The 17,838-nt window shown below is 42.2% G+C and overlaps 1 protein-coding gene and 1 long non-coding RNA gene across 2 annotated transcripts in view; one reads left to right on the top strand and one right to left on the bottom strand.

The window, feature by feature from the left end:
- Nucleotides 1-15,157, bottom strand: part of SLC7A11 (solute carrier family 7 member 11) — a 62,009-nt gene extending 46,852 nt beyond the window's left edge. The window contains exons 1-3 of the mRNA XM_040617604.1: nucleotides 14,061-15,157; nucleotides 10,988-11,114; nucleotides 6,833-6,948 (exon numbers count right to left, since the gene is read on the bottom strand). Of these exons, the coding sequence (XP_040473538.1) occupies nucleotides 6,833-6,948; nucleotides 10,988-11,114; nucleotides 14,061-14,337 (520 nt within the window). The 5' untranslated portion in view covers nucleotides 14,338-15,157. The remainder of the gene's footprint in view (nucleotides 1-6,832; nucleotides 6,949-10,987; nucleotides 11,115-14,060) is intronic.
- Nucleotides 1-17,838, top strand: part of LOC121099056 — a 284,189-nt gene that overhangs the window by 135,101 nt on the left and 131,250 nt on the right. The window lies entirely within an intron of this gene.

Genomic DNA, 17,838 nt, shown 5'->3' on the forward strand with positions numbered 1-17,838 from the left:
CTTTCTTGCCATCGTATGGAGCTAATGAATTACCTCCTCATCACATTCCGCCCAGACTTCAAACTCTCTCAAGAGCACTGGTTTGTGCGTATCATCAGCCATATCACACATCTTGGGATGTGTAAAAATACAAGTTGCTATCTCCCGCCAGGGTCTGGGAGCTCATTTGTATGAGCTGGAATTGTAAATCTGGCATGTACAAGCTTTCTGGCAGCAAAACCCACTGATTTATCCCAAGTCTTTTATACAGATTCTGTTCACCAGCAAAGCGACAAAATATATCATAAAAAATTCTCCTCTGTTTAAACAAAAAATATTTTTGGTTTAATGGAAAAGGGACAAAATTCCAAGTAATCTGGATTCCAATCTATTTTTTTAGAGATTTTTATTTAAATAAAAATTCCAGAAAAAATATATTTTCTGGAAAATATTTTCTCTGGAAAGAGAAGGCCCCACTCTAAAATGAATGATTTATCAAAGTCAACATAAACTCACAACATCACTTAATGTGAATTTTTCACCAGAAAAAGGTCTTAAAGGTCAAAATGTTTCTCCAGTTCTGCATTTCACCACATTTCAGAAATGAGGCATTCTTTTCTAAGTCACAAAGAAATCACCTGGACTTCTGCAAAGTATCACTGGAGATCCAAATATATATTTTTTGCTTTATTACTTCTGTGTCTGCCTATACTTGGCAGGAAACAGAAAATCCCAGAGGTCTGATTCATTACTCTATTATCTCAATACTAACCTGACACATCTTCACTCCTTTAAGTGTTGAAAGATCCCTTTAGATTGCTGCTGAATATTAACACTGATTGAGGCTCCCCCTCTTTTCCTAGGGCTTGATTACCAGGAAGGTTAACAACTGCCATTTAAGCAAAATATATTTTAAATATTCCTTTGATAATAGTGTTTAGTTATAAAGAAAATGCAGTGCCATGAACAAGCACTGGCTTATATCAAATTTCCTAGGAAGTTCAGAATATAGTACTTTACTTTCCCAGGAGATGAAGCCCAGGCAGGGACTAGGCCACAAGAAGATGTCAAGGAAGAGTTCTATGTGTAAGGAAGTGCCTGCAGTTTGACATCCAGCTTATTCAGAGTTCAAGCTGACTGCAGCAATCCGTCTGTTTCCTTACACAGGTTAGAATACGTAACGTGAGCATCCTTCCTGCAGAGACCCTTCCTCCAGGCCTTCTAATTCATCCGTTTCACCTTCCTGATGGGCATATGAGAATGTCACCGGATGGCGCGCTAGTCCGAACACTAACGTCAGCTCACATGGAAACTCGTAACCTTCCTTGCTGGCCAGCCAAACACAAATCACAAGCCCCAGCTCTGCTAAGAGTTACACCACCTTGAAAAAACCATGCAGGCCGGTATTTTCATGAAGGCAGCCCACTTGCCGCGTTAAAGCAAGCAGGCTCTGTTAAAACCTTCTCCATCCCCAACCGTGAGTCCGAGCCAGCCAAATATTTCATTGGAGGCTTTCTAATTAAATAGAGAAAACAAAACAGATGTGAGGCCCTTCATTTAATTGGGAAGCTGAAAGGACGCTATACCTGCAGCCAGCCCAGTGCACATGCCGTTAGTTTTGGTGGTCCTCCATAAGAGTAAGTACCTTGCAGAGCTGGACGACTACACAAATATAGTAGTTCACGTTGCGGGGCTGAGACTCAAGTTCTTAGAATATCTGAGACAAATCTGGGGTTTTTTTTTGTATGCCTTTTTATTGGACTTAATAGGCTATAAGAATTTACAGTCTTCTTATAATATTTAGTCTTACCAGTTCTGTATGTGTAACAGACAGCATAGGGATGCGGGGCTTTTACTGCCGTCACATATATATATATATATATATATATATATATATATATATATATCACATACTGCTGGTGTTAGCGGCTGGATAGTGAAAGGCAACCGAGGAGTCATGAAGAAAGCTGCTAAAGAGCAGCAAAAGAATGACAACTGTGCCAGGATTCAAGAAGGAAATTATACCTTGGGACGAGGTCATTATCCAACACCTCTCTTCTATGAATAGGGCCTTATGGAGATACTTTAAGAAACTGATTGCGGGTGCTTTGATACAGGATCACAGCAAAGATCAGAAGGAAGCAGCAACTCCGCCGAAAAAAGGACAGTGAAAGGAAGACTCACATCTAACTTTGCTAACTAAAAGTCAAGCATCTAATGTGGCTGCATCCTCAATGAAGAGACAGTTACCTCCAGAGAATGAATAATAACACCTCTTTCAGATGCCTATCTCAAATGAGATGAGTTGCCTTCAGGAAGTGTCTCTTTCCCTCTTTCTCCAGCAACTCTATGGGGAGCATAGACAATTACCTTAGACTAAACACCTAACTAAAAGCAAGATGAATCCTAACCAAGGGGAGTATGGAAGGAGAACAAAACGGGGTTCATGAACAATCAAACACAATGGTAACGCCGGTCGTGTTGCTTTTCACAGTCTCTTTCCTTCACACAGCCACAGCTATAGATGGATAATGAAATCTAATGGGAGAAGCAGCAGTAAGCATTACATCCTGGCCTACTTTTCAAGAATATATGTACCATTGCCTCAGCGGGAAACCGAGAAAACTGCCCTCCCCTAACTTGTCAGGTTTTTAGGGTCAAGGCATTCACACAAAGCAAAAAATACCCTCAATTTGCAGATCCTAATGCGTCAATTAAAACAAAGTCACCAGAGGCACAAAGCACCCATCAGAGCAGCTTTTGCTATCCCAGCAAGCCAAGAGTTGTCTTCATTCAAACTGCTTGTCTGAAAACTGTCAGCGGTACAGTGATGCCTGTAACATCTGCCATGATGGAGGGGAAAAGAAAAAAAAAACCTCAACTGACTATAGATACACATACACACCCAATTTTTGGCAATAAAACTCTGGGCTGGAGTGTTTGCCAGCAAGCACCGATAGATCTGCACAGCTGACCTTGGTTTTCAAGCATAAGGTTGTCTTTAACAGCCATAGTTTGGGGTATTTGAGCATTTTTTTGGCAGGCCTCCCAAAAAGAGGGGAAATTATACACCATTGTACCATAAAACACCCAAAATATGCTTGAATGAGTGCAAAAACTTTAAAAACATGTGCAAGTTGGCAATCTACTTTCAGTCTCACAGTTTTTAATAGCCGAAACCTGTTTATCTGCTTTTTGATATGGAGGCCAAGCGAAAAGATTCTAACAGGCTCAGTTAAGAGTGTGTATCTGTTCAGGTTACACATTGATAGTACAGTTCAATGCCTTTGCACAGCACAGTATATCCCTCCCTGTTACCAATACATTTAAGTTTACCATTAGGAGAAGAACTAAAAGATTCAAATCAAGCGGTATATGAGTACAGGTGGGGTTTGCACTGCCTATCACTATACTTTGCAATGCTGATGGGCATGGGGATAGGGTGTTTCTTTATTGGAAGAAACAATGAATATGGAGGAGTCTACCAGCTTTCCTTTCCAGACAGACATGAATTTTTAACCCTTTCTCCTAAAAAAAAAACATCTTCAGCATCAGAACAAAGGCTCACAGCATCCCTTCTGCGTTGTGCCCTGGGGCTGTTTGAAGGCCTCGTCTCCTGTTTGCATCTTCTTCAGCTGTCCCTCCCTATGCCAAGACACATCCAGGTTCTCTCTCCTTTACCTGACCACTTATTTTCATAAAAATTGTAGTAACTAGATATCTTCGAAATCTCTGTTCTTCTCTCAGGTACAGTTAAACCGAGTTGAGAAAAATTTTATGGCAGACTGACAGACTGAGATATGCATACCCAGTATTCGCCAAGGTTTTTCTCCTTGCAAGGATTCACTTGAGAAATATCAAGTGAATTAAAGTGATTTCTAAGTTTGAAATGAACAGGCAGCCTTCATTTCAGAGGTTCAGAAAGCTGGGGTATCTGAAGAGAACCTCCACACAAGCACCCCTCTCTCTACTGAGCCATTGAAATGTTTGGACTTGAAAGGTTGTTTTTATTTAAAAAAAAAAATAATTTAAATGAAAGCACCATATTGTGAAACAGAAAATTTCCTTCTGCAGGTTGTTCAAAATTCTTCAAAACAGATGTGATTTTGAGGGGAATTTTGTGCCCAGCAAATGCTTTTTTTCCTATAAATAATGAACCAAGAGTTAGTTGATTTTTTTCAAAGGTCACCATCTCCAATGGTTCCATTTTAGCTCTCACGTGATCTCCACGGCACCATCATTCCTTTGTCACCACAGAGACACTCAGTGGGAATGGTGAGGAGCAGAATGGGCTGTAGCCCCTCTATGAGAAGTACCTCTTTGCAGCTGGGTAGAGGAACAACAGTATTTGCCACTCCCCATCATAATCCTGGTTTCGTGCATCTCACGCGACCTTTTAATAATAGGCTTAAATTGCAGAAAGGGAGGTTTAGGTGGGGAGAGAGAGGAAAAAAAGAAAAAAAAAAAAAGTGTCTTGTGACAAGGATAGAAAAATCTGGGCTACACTATTAGATGAGGCTGCACAAACTCCCTCACCAGAGGTTTCATGACCAGTTTAGACAAACATCTGCCAGAAATTGTTTAGATACGCCGATTGCGTTTGGGGGCAGGGGATTACCTGGACATTCTTCAAAATCTCTTTCTGCCCTTTCTAGTATGATCAGAAATGACAAGGTAAAACTACAGAACAAAGTCTCACCCAAGGACAGAACTTCATGGTGCTTCCTACCGCCCTTTCCCACACGCAACACAGGCAGATAGGCGGTGAGCGCTCTGTCATCAGGCACAGGAGGGAGAAGGGACCAGGGGTGGGTAAGATGACAAAAGGCACGTCAGTTCCCTTTCTGATTAACTCAACATTTTCACTGGAAGCAAACACTACCGTTGGCACCATTCAAGTGAATTATAAGATCTTCAGGGCTCCAATGTGTCTGTTCAGCTCAACACCACCTTAATCTTACCTGTTACTCTGCTTACGCGCACAACACAAAACATTCATAACAATTACCACCACAACAGCTAATTCTTGCCATACAAGAATTACAGACAAACATTCTGGGATCCCTCAGCTTCAGAGTAGCATGTGATCAAAAACTGCTACAAATAAAGCTCAGCTGTGGAGAATACTGCAAAGAATAAAGATAAAGCCTCAGTCTGACATGTCACTGTTTTCCGCAGCATCGTCCCGTCCACCACTACAAACTCTCTATGAGAATCCCTTCTTTCAGTGAGATGACAGCCCATGCTACCTGTGCTGTACAGACCCGCTCTCGCCATAGGAGCAGTCTGCTGCAAACTCCGCTCTGCCTTTAGGCTGTAATTATTTCGGCATAACTCCACCCTCCCACTGCAATACTACTTCTTTGTTTAATTACTTTGTGAAGCCCTGGCTTATCACACAGATTTTCAATTAAATTAAAAGCAATAAAAACCTATTTCAAATTGTTCACTTATTGTGCTTGAATCACACGCACTTAACAAAATGCTTTGATGGAGTCCTCACTTAACACTCCTTCTGTCTCAGTGACCTTGGAGTTACTGAACATCTGTTTCACCCTTATCTCACACTGAAATATTTTAGACAGATGTAGCTATAAAAAGTCATTGACCTCAAAATTCAAGCCCTTAATTCAATTATTTCTATGAAACCTATAGTTTGTGCGTAATTAAGTTAGAAAGAAATGTGGTCACATACTGATATTTTTTAACACTCCTGGCAGAGGGGAACTCTTATCAAGAGAGCTCCTACAAAAAGCCACAGTAATATGAAGACTGGAAATTTCAATGCCAATCAAACTCCCTACCCCAAAGAAAGGAAAAGGCATCTGAACCTATTATTGTGCAAAACCAAAGGGGTCTCCTGCATGCCTTTGATCATCTGCATGTCTTAATTCCTTTTTCCCATCCTTTTGTTCCTCATAGGTGCACTGGACTAAATTGAAAGGAACAATCTGTTACTAATTACTCAGGTCTACTCTGTGCTCTCCTCCCAGCACAGCTGAAGGGGAATGTGTGTGCAAGGAGCATCATCACCAGCGACCAGAAAGAACTGGAAACAAACCTCTAGCACTACAGGCACACTGCTCCCGAGTCCCTTCACATCACCATCCCTGTCTCCCAGTTTCGCGCAGCCTCCCACAGCAGCCCAGGCATGGGTAGCCTCCCTCCTTCCACCAGCATCTACTGGTTCTCTGTAGCCCTAAATTGTCCCTTTATGCTAATTGCAAAGTTAGCAAGAGTAGGACAAGCTGCTGGTAACAGACATGTGTTTTCACCAAGCTGGACACCCTGCTCCCGGATTTCATCAGCTGGGTTCCTGCTTCCTGAACCACAAGTGCCTCAATAAGTTTTATTGCTGGGGATGACAGAGTGGGACTAGGGATGATCTCATGTTGCCTGTGCTCCACTCAAGAGAACTACATTTCTTCATGGCATCATACTTGGCACTCAATTGCCTCCTAAAATAGAGGTAGAGCAAAGCACTTAAAATCAGGTAATCATTCTTCCATATCTCTGGCACTGGCTCACCACCTCTTAGGGACTGAAATTGCTTCCACAAAAGTAATGAGAGTTCTGCCATTAATTCAAGTGGCAACAGAATCAGCCTTGGCAATAGATTTTCCCTGCCATTAATAAAGTCAGCTATTCTTTTTACTACCGCGTATGTTCACAAACACACGTACTCAGGCAAAAAGTCATGTCGATGCCCTTGGCATTGGATGCACAGTCATTTTGTAATGCTTCACATGAAACAACTACCTGTTCAGTGTGCAGTTACTTTTTTTTTTTTTTTTTTTTTTTTTCAGTTTACATCATCTTTACCCTTTCCTGAAACCTAAAATTGGATACTTACTGATGCCAACAGCTGTAATAAGTTTAATTGCAAGTTCTGGGATTTCACATTGCATAAAGAAAGGTTCCAAAATGTAACGTCCAAATGCCAACGATATCACTGCTGTGGCAGCAGGGCTAGAGTAAAAACAACAACAAAAATAAATCACAAAATTAATCTGCAATAGTACATAGATAATATTCTCATGGGATCATGCTGCAACTTTACTATCACAGAACTGTGAACCGTAGTTAATTTTAATGCCTGCTTGTAACTATGCTGCCATGTGCCATGATTTCTGAATGTGGTAGGAAACCACAAGCAGTTTAACTTTGCTCAGCATTTCTGAACTTGGCAGCAACGCTTCTTACCAGGATCGCTCTTACAAATTCCATGTTGTGAAGCAGCCGTAAACAGACAGGATAAGTATCAATAGAAATCTTCATTCACTCGCTTGAAGTGGACATGTCCAGAATTAGAACATAAGCGCAAAACCCTGAGGAAATGTTTTTGGAGACTGAATTTTAGTGGCTGGATATCTCTCACCCCTCAGAGAGAGAAGTAAATGAATTTTAATCAAGCTGAGAATTCTGCTTTACTTAAATATGTATCCAAAACCTGCCCATCTGTTATTAAAACCTGAGACAAAGCAAAAAATGAATGAAAATGGGATTTCCTAAAATGCAAACAGAATTTCTTCCTGTTATTGACTAACAACTTCATAGCACTGCAAGTCAGAGCAAAAATCCTCAAAGTACAGAAAGCACCTACCATGAAACCAAGAAATGTGAAGAAGGGCATGCAGGTGTTGGTTGCATTTGCAAACTTGGAACAGTCATAATATTTGTACAGCCTTTCTCTTTGAGACAAGCTAAATGTTTGCCAGAAGCCTTAGCACTGACACACATTTACAGCAAACTGCCCTGTGCCTCAGTTCAGACACTGCCTGCATAGTACAGTTCCAGTGGTCTGTTCACGTTTGGTTTAGGAGGACACTTTCACCCTTCCTAGCACAACTGGTGGCATCTGTGCTTCATCACATGCTCACTCACAACAAGGACAAAAGGGCATATGACTCTGTCTGAAAGGATTTTTGAGTCAAACAAGAGTCCATGCAAATTTCTTGGGAAAAACTCTACAGCATTCAATAAAATAATGCCCCACCTCACAGAATTTTAATAAAAATGTAGTTGCTAAAAATGCTATGGAACAGCATAAAAATTCCGCAGAGAAGTTATTATTCTCCATCAAATGATAAAAGAATTTTCCACGAGAGAGTTTCACCCTGGAAACAAAACCCACTTTCTTAGCGTTGTGACTCAACCAAAATGTCACACATTGCACTGGGTCCAACTGCAGAACAGTAAAGAACAGAAGCATCTTCCTCAGAAAGTTTCTGTGTGGACAAGTGAGGGCTGCTGCCTGCGCGTCCCCCACGCATGAGGACTGTTCCTTTCACTAGCCAACAACTGTCTTTGCAACTCTTGCCTTCGCCCAGGGACTGCACGTCCTCTGCATTGGATTTACAGGCATTTACTGACTTTACCTTGGTGCGATATTTCTAATTTTCATAAGATCATCACCAAGCTTCCAGCTTCTAAATGCTGCAGCCTGCCAAAAGTAGTTTGAAGCGTCCTAGATCAGATGAAAGATCAGATCTTTGGAGCTTTCCCAAACAGTTTTCTTCAATCCCAGCTCCCTGGATTTTTCCCTCGCATTTTAAGAAAGGCCTTTTTAAAGAGGCGGTCTCTGCTATCCACACCACTGTTTTTAAAAGGAACGGTTTATGTTTTTTGAAGGAATGGGGTATTTTCCTTTTGACTGCAGACAGGCTGGCAGCCCCCTAAGAGCTGTGTGTTCAGGAGCAGGCAGAAAAGCACGTTAGCAGCTTTCATTGAAGGGCAAGGAGCACAAAAATCCCCTGGGAAAGGAGCAGGTACAGTGGCCCAGCACATGCCACAGGCGAGCCAGGCGCGTGGCAGCACAGTCTCACCCAACCTGTGTCTAGCAACTGCCATAGCTGAGCAGTGCAATGCATTCACACAGCTGTCTTTATTTGTTTGAGAACAAAAAAAATGTTTTTCTTTTTTTTTTTCTCTCTCCTTTTTTTTTTTTTTTTTTTTTTTTTTTTTTTAGAGGTAGTAATAAACCTGCAACCTGACTTTTGGGGAGAAAAGTTCCTACTTACACTGGATGAGGAGCAGCACAGTGTAAGGCACATCTAAGCAGCACGTGAGGCTGGCACAGTTTCATCAGTATGTGGGCAGAGTTTAAGTGTCTCTTAACTGTAAAATAGTGGCTGAAAAGATATATAAGAGCCAGAAATGTTAATTTTGGTTGCAGCTGCTCCACAAGCCCATGGGTGTGATAATCCTGCAATCATTCAGAGAAAAAAAAACGGCTTCACTGAGAAGCTTATGTGCAACTTCACCTACCAAAAAAACCTCCTAGATACATATTAGGTCTCAGCTTCTTTGATAGCAGCAGCCAATTAGTTTACTGGTGCAGGAGTCCGATATAAAATTCTACACAGAGTTTCGGCAGCACTGCTCTGATCATCGCAAGTTATAACAAGTATGCTTCCCTTGCTGCCTCTCAAATTTGACAATTAAAGAATCCACTGATGTTTCTTCCCGTGCAAGATGATTATTTTCTGGGTGTGGGGCAGATCATGATGACTAAGAGTGTTTTCATGACACTCCTAGGACACTGTCATATGTAAAAAAAAAAAAAAAAAAAAAAAAAAAAAAAAAAAAAAAAAAAAAAAAAATTAGCGAGGAGAGGAACTTACAAAGCCTGGTTTCTTGCGGGTGTCTGTGCCTAGGTCGGTGAGGTCTCCCTGCCAAGCAAGGTGCAGGTTAAGAGGGGGATTTCTAACACGGCTCTGTTCTGTTGATTTTGTGATGTGCAATGATAGAGCTGCGTTTGCAGCACTGCACTTCTTACTGTGAAAACAGAGGTCAAATTTCTCTGTCTGGTCTTCCTTTTTGGTAAAAATTTAATACAGTTAAGACATCTGCTCTTTCATCACATTTGATGGAAATCAAGCAGTTAAAGTTTGCTTATGGGTGGGGAGGATGTAAGGGACCATCTGACCTACACAATTATTTCCTCCGGAAATAAGATAAGAATTTATGGATTCATAATGACTCAGCAGTGTCAGTGCTTTTAGACAGTCTATGCTAGAACTTGTCAATATTATGTAAACATAGTTGTGATTTGAAATGAAGCTTGTGCTTTGGTGACTAATTTGCTGATTGCGGAAGAGGGAAAAGGAGTGCTAACTAGCCTGCAGCAGGAATGCAGCATTCCCGAAGTCTTTTTGCATAAGTGAGTTGCCCTGCTGTACATATGAGCAGCTCTCCAGCCTCAGCAATACCAAAAAAAAAAAAAAAAAAAAAAAGAATTTTGAAAATTTTAAAGGCCATCTTTCAGTTTGATACAAAGATCCATTTACACGATGAAAATTTATTTGTGATGGATTTGGCATCTTCATACTGTAATTCATCTCTACGATGTCAAGGGCTGCATAAGTGACAGGCTTACACACCAAAACAACACTTTGGGAATTTTAGATATGTATAGACTTCATGTTGCTTTATTTGGCCAGCTAGTGCTTTTCATAGTAATGAAGAATTAAGTTCTCCAGTACCTTACAAAAACAAAAAATAGGGACCTGAGCTGTCATATAAAGAGTATCTGGCGCCCACAAATCTGAAAACTACTGGGCAATAGCTTCCACCAAGAGTTAGTCCTCTATCCACAGACAAGAGCAACCACTCCAAAAGCTAGTGCCAAGGCTGAGAAAATGTAAAGGTAACTTTCTCTCTTCCATGATACTATATATAGGTATGGGTATTAGCATCATTAGTGACATGATTGGATACAGTAAGCTTAGCAAAATTAAAGCAAGGAGCTAAACTTGTGCTGCAGGCAGTTTTCTTAGAATCATTTTTTTTCCCCCATGCATGCATAGATGTCTTCATGAATGTTTCAATGCTGGCGAGCGAAACAGCACTGTTAAATTCTCTGAAGCAACCATACTAAAAGAACACAGTTAATGGATCAAGGTACATTTGCTTAGTTTTGCCCATCATGTAATGGTGATAATTTTTTTATGATCAAAAAGTGTATTGCCATCAGAAAAGGAATGCAGAAAAGCCATGATCCACTTACCGAATGATGAGTAATTCAACCCAGACTCTCACAAAAGCAGGTAACGGGCCAAAGGCCTCCAGGATATAGGTGTAGTGGCCACCAGATTTCTTAATGCAGGTTCCTAGTTCAGCATAGCAGAGGGCACCTGTGAGAATTCAACCGTGACATCACAGGAGATATCCAGAAATACCTTTCAAAACACTTATAAGCTAAACAATGGAGCTGCCATGGTATCACAACTACTCGATATATTTGAGCCATTTTTTTTCAAGCAATTTTGTTTTAATTCATTCAGCTAGACTTGCGGTTAACCCAACTGTACATATATACGGTCACATTTACGTGTAAAACCACTGAACAAACTCTTAGCTATCAGCACATTTCACTATCCATCCGTATCCTGTGAACAGGGACAACAAAATGCTGTGTCACGCCAGCTACCCCGGCTCCCCAGCCAGCCTGACTGCGCAGTTACATGAAAGCCTTCTGACACGTTTGCTTCTTATCAGATGACGATCGGCTCCTTTCAGCCTTAGAGATGCCTGGCTCAGCCACTAAAGAAAAGCCTGAAAACTGTGTTACCTCTCCTTAGCCACGGGCAAAGCAATCACTGGCCAAAATTTGGAAGCAGGAATTGCAGATTAAGAGTTTTCCTCAATAATACTCCCAACACCTTCAATAAAAAATGCGGAGGATGGCTTAGCCCTGGCTTTTCACCACTGGTGCAGTGTGGCTGTGTACTACTAATACAATGAAAGCTCATTTCTGCATTGCCTTAAATACAGACCACTTCATGCTTTCAATGCATGAGGCTTATTTCATGCTTCGGTGCATTTACACTGACTAAAATAAAACCCAAATTGTCATCATGTTGCTACATTAGTTCATGTAGAAGGGCTTCGGTCCCCTTTGGAGCAAGCACTGGTGGCATTTCCAGCTCTCACAAAGCTCCCCAAGGCTGCTGCCAGCACAACGCCTGGCCTCTGCCACCACAGAGCAGGCAGCAGCACGCTACAGGGATGAGGACCTGCCAGAAGCCTTCTTCACCCATGCACCATCTGCTACTGATGCTTAATGAGCCATCACCCAGTCACAAAGCCAGCGGATTCTTAGCTCCACAGGTGGGCCCCATCGATAGAGAAGTGTACCACATTCAATAGAAGTAGGCAGCCCTTTTAGAAGAGTCTGGGAAGCCAGATGAAAACAGGAATAAAGTTTGTAAATACCACATCACATAAAGTTAAGATCAGCAACATATATGAACTCTTTCCAGCTCTGCTCCCTGCGTGCTTTTATGCTGCAGCACTTTAAAGATGAAAACTACAGTTGTCAAAACCACCTAACCTGTACAAGCCCATTAAAGCTGTACCACATTACGACAAATTCCATCCTTGTTCATTTGCTTTGTTTGGGGCTTCACAAAAATGTGGCAGCTTTTATCTGCTGTTCTTCAGCTTACCCGAAAATGTACTTCAAGGAATTCTTACAGCCATATAAAAAAAAAACCCCAATGATGGGTTTTCTCTTGCCAGCCTCTCCTGTTGAGGTTCAGAATGAAATGAAATTGTGTTTTAATACATGCTAAACACACAGCCTCAGCAAGACCTTAAGTAATCTTTGCATGTGATTTTTACTTTAATTAAGTCACGCAGGGAATTAACAACACCCACGGCATAAAAAAATACAGAAAAAAATAACCGTAACAAGTCTATTCAGAGAAAGAGTATCTTTTGCTGGACCAGATTACACAGTTCTTCATGTCCTGAGATCTGGAAAATGACCTAGCAAAGCTGTCTGATAAAAAAGATATTTTTTAAATTTTTTTTTTTTTTTTTGGTATAGACATTACTTCACAGCTAGAAAACTACTACTATTAAAGTTAAAGCTAAAAATGCAATGCTTAAGCGAATTCGGTTTTGACTACATCTAGAGACCAGGGTCTTCTGACAGGGTTACAAATTGTATCTGAGGTCTTTCTTTGCAGGGGAATTTTGGTTACAGGCAGGACTTCCTTGTCTGTACAACAGATCATGCTGCACATTGTACCAATGCATTTAACATTTGGCCAACGCGGGTCCTAACTTGCTTGCACGGTCTGTTGGGCTTGGGTGGGCTCAGCCTGGAAACAGCCCGTGCTCCTTTTAAGCTCAGAGCCAATTTACACTGGGTGTCATTTGCATGTTCCACCTATTAAGCAGACACGTGTTAGTCCGTGTTTGTCCTCTTCACTTCCTGCCAGAAAACAACTTGTTTCTGTTTTAAATAAAGCCAATATTCATGTTAGTTCTTCAGCTTCTTTGAGATTAGTTCATTAAGTAGGTCAATGAACCCTCTGTCCCACAGAGGCCAGGGTGGGGTTTGCCACTCTGAATGGGGGCTTTGTGTACGGAACAAATAAACTGGCATTCTTCAGAAGTTAACACTTCAAAAATACATGAAATTAGTAAAAACTGTAACAACAGGCGGGCCAGCAATAAAACTTGCATTACAGACCTGTTTCCATCACCCTGTGTTTTGCAGCGCAGCCTTTCAAAGCAACATCTTGAACAAGGAACACAGTAAAGAGCAGTCATACAAGACTGGGGGGGGGAGGGGGGAGGGGGGGGGGTGTTACTGTCATTATTTTGCTCCTGTTCATGCCAATACAGTTTATGTCCAGGGGGAATTGCTCCACTCAGACCTTGCTCTAGCCTCTTGGGAACTAAATCAAGCTGCCTAAACATTTTGCTGGTGTTTGAGTGAAGCGCCCCAGACCCGCCAGGGGCCTTACAAGCAAACCATAAACTCTTACAGGCAGAAGAAAAACATTATACGTACAGCACATTGTATGGCAAAAACCGGACATTTACTTAGGGAGCCATATAAAACAATAATTTATGCTTCCGATCTTTGCCGAGCAGGCAGCAGGGGGACGGGGGCTGCATACCTCTGCGCCCTCCACACAACCTATCAGACAGCAAAGCCCTTCCATAGCCCCATTGGTCCTGGGCTCCACGCCGTGCCTTGCTATCCAATGGCAAAATCTGACAAATAACAGCAATAATCCACCAGCCACCCCTCTACACCAATTAGAAACTTGTCAGGGACTTACCGAAGAGGGAGAGGATACCACAAGCTGTCCAGACAGTCAAGGACATGCCCACGCTGCCTGTGTTCTTCAGGATGCCTTTGGGAGAGATGAAGATGCCAGCTCCAATGATAGTGCCAATTATGATGGATATCCCCCTCAAAAGTGTCACTTTCTTCTTCAGCACAACTTTTCCCTCCTGGGCTGGCTGCTCGCTGTCCATAGAGGGCAACCTGCCATTAGCTTGCCCCTGCAAGTAGCTCCCATTAGAGACCGTGGTTACAGCAGCTTTCCTAACCATGCTACAGTGCCACCAGCACACCGACAGCAAGCGCAGGCAGAAAAGTTTTCAGCAGAAACTCAAGGGTGGTAGTTGTTTGTTTTGTTTTTTTTCCTCTCTGTGTAGCCAACTACTTAGCCTCCTCCTCTGCCCTCTCTTATCTTTCCAGCTGCTCCTACACACAGGTAGCAAGCTCCTAAAGTGTATTTGAGCCTTTTCTGTGATCTGAGCACTGCTCAGGAACACCTGCGCTTTCACACTGCGAGCTGGTACTGCCCTATCATTGGAAACCAGCTCGGCTTCCGCGTGGACTTGTATTTAAGCTCTTGTCATACCAAGTTACTCCAGCTGAATGATGATGCAAATTCTCCAGGTTTGCATCAGCCATTTGAGAAACCTCTGGCATTACTCAGCATTTCTTTTTTTTTTTTTTTTTCCCTTTCTTTTTTTCTTTTTAAACAGTAGTGGCATGTTGCACAACTGACCTGGGGGTAGTGGGAAGAACAAAGCACTCGCAAGCAAACCCAGCCAATCAAGCTGAGCACATCACCCTCAGTACCCCGAGACACACTCCCAATTTTTTTTTTTTTTTAAAGCAACTAAAAGGAGCCAGAAACAAAAGCCTGTCTAAACACAAAGCTCGTCAGAGTGCAAGGGGAAAAGAAATCAAACAGGATACGTCATCCCTGGGTCTAATCCAATTTCTGTCTTGAAAAACTCTTCTTAACAAAAGTTAAGTTTGCAGGGCTTAGCTTGTGTCGCACTTGATCAGCCTCTCTCCCATCTACGTTACTTACCTGGAAATCTCTATAGGGACCTGTCCCTACCTAAAGAATACATACAACCCCCTCGTTACGCCGAGTTGCCTAGCAACACACCCAAACCAGCCTAATGAAAACCTGGGGTTACTTCCACAGTACAGTAATGTTCATACACGCAGTGTGTTTCTAGGATGTCGGTAAGCAACGCCACAACACTTCCTCTTAAGAAATACTACTAACATTTACAGCCACCTCGCATGTGTGATCTGGCAGAGGGCGGACAACACCCCAGAGCACAAGATCTCCGGTGGCTCAGGAATCAGAAAGGGCTTTTTGTGTTATCCTAGAGCTTCACTGACCAGATAAACAGGTAATCAGATGCATAAATACTTTTGTTTCGTGATCTGATCGTTTCAATTCAAACCTGAGAAATTAAACTGTTAAGAAGAGGAGCATTTGAATAAAACAGCAAAAATCAATAGCCCTCAAGCACTTGTAACTTAATCAAGGGACAGCCTGTGCAATGTACACCAAAGGGGAAAAATCCTTCACAGCATAACTATTGCAGCTGCTCGTGGCTTCAGATTAGATCAGTGCAAAGAGAAATTATTACTGCAGTTACTGCTCTTACAGCTACTGCTTAATTAGGACCTAGGATTGAGGGGGGAAAAAAAATAGCAGTTAAAGCATTTGATCATTTCACAAGCAGGCACTGAGCTCTGAGCACTACCATGCTTTCAAATTTATGTGAGAAAGAGGAGATCCTGGAGTATCATCAACACATGGCAGTTGTAAAACTTCAGTGTTTTTAAAGCCTCGTGTTTGCAGTTATAACTCACCTGTAATAATTTGCACTGAGATAAAAGAAGGCATAAAAAAATCTTATCTGGTTTAAATGCACACAGGTAAAACTGAAGTGATTGCAGCTTTTGACTAAACGCAGGTAGTGCTTGCCTATTTTCTGAACACATCCTACCCCTCCCTCTGCTGATGTGTGTAGCAGCTGATCCCTCACCTCTCCCTACAGTTCATGCTCCTGTTGTCACTGCATCATGTGCCCAACATCTCGGGGAAGCGAGTGCTCCTCCAGCTCATGCCATAGGCGACTGCACAGACCGCCCGCGGGCAGGACCTCCTCTGGTCGCCATAGAGTCCAAACCAAACCGATTTTCACAGCATCGGTTACGTGCAAAGCCACGAGTAGGTGGTGTGCTATGCAGAATTGTTTTCCCCTGATGTACATTTCATAGGCTGCCCCCCCCCCCCCCCCCCCCCCCAATAAGATTATAAATGAAGTAACCAACTAGATGAATCAGCCCAGGAAAAAGCATTAACCACAGAACTGGGTTGGGCTGATGACCTTTATTTTAATTTTCAAAGGCTATTTAATGAAGAAGCACATGACATCTTAAGACATCTAATACTTTAAGGTAATCACTCTTAACTAATGCTTATCCTTTATTTACACATGAAGATGGTTCCAAGATCAAACCAGAAGCCCAGTAAACCTCCCAGACAATCCTGAGGCAGCTCCCAGCAATCTAGTTGTCTGCATCAGCTGTTCAGTAAAAACACTGGACAGTAGAATAGCTTTCAAATTTCATTTGACCACTAGCCAGAAGGACACATGTTTGCCCCTTGGACACAGTTATTAATACTCCCACACAGTGAAAAGGGTGCTTGCTTTTTCTGTGGTATAGGGATAACATGCACGCAAAGCTTAGGACCATGTGAAATTTCTAAGGTGGGAACTAAGGAAAGCTGGATGCAGAAAACTCTTTTCCTAAATACTCACAGCTTGCTAGTGAGCACGCTATTTGTAGCCTTTCCCATGAGTACTGTTGTATACGCTGTTTCTCAATGCTATCCACTAAGAATAAACAAAAAAATAGGAGCACTTTTTCTCCTTTGAGTTCAAGCTTACCTCCAGTTATCACTTCTACCCAGCATAAGGAATACTTGTTTGATGTTAGGGGAATATTTGTTATATTCGGAAATTTCACAAGAATTCTCCATCACCTAAGCCCAGTCCCAAGGAGAGCATGAAGCAGGAAAAGGCGCATCACTGCCTGCTTCCCCCATTACACAGCATACTCACAAAATCTGTTCTGATTACCTGTAGCCCACCAACCACTTTCATTTGAATTATTCATCACAGAGCAAGGACTGCGGTATCACTATGCAACCGCAACACACAATGCTCCCTGTCTTTTCAGAGAGCTCTTCTGAAAGCGCAGGGCTTAACCTGTCCAACACTCAGAACAGCCCTGTTCTTCCATAAAAACCCACTCTGAAGACAGAACAAAAAGGTATAAGGTGCAATTTTCTTTACTCCGATGAAATTATTTGAAGCAATATTTCTAAAAATGATGCTCTGAAAATAAACCCTCAGCCTCTAATAGTAGCTGGCACTGTGCACAGCCTTTTATTATTTCTCTCTGGATGTGTGGTTGGGTTTTTTCCCCCCAATTCATAGATGTTTTCTCCGGAACAAACATCTTAGAGCAAAACCGACATTGTCACTGTGAAATGGTTTCCTTTTGCATTTCACCATCAGCCCTGGACTACCTATCCACTGCCTGTCCTCCGACACCTACACCCTGCAAAGGGCTAAAGCACTGGCCGAAGGCATCAGCTCCCCATGCTGGTTGCCCGCTGCCATGGGTGGGCTCTGGCCACCAGGACTGGCTGCGCTGCTGGGACCTTTCATGGTGTGTGTCTAACACAACCTTCATAACATTTCTGCCTGCTGCACTGCACT

Source organism: Falco naumanni, chromosome 1 (assembly GCF_017639655.2).
Source record: "Falco naumanni isolate bFalNau1 chromosome 1, bFalNau1.pat, whole genome shotgun sequence".
NCBI lineage: Eukaryota > Metazoa > Chordata > Aves > Falconiformes > Falconidae > Falco > Falco naumanni.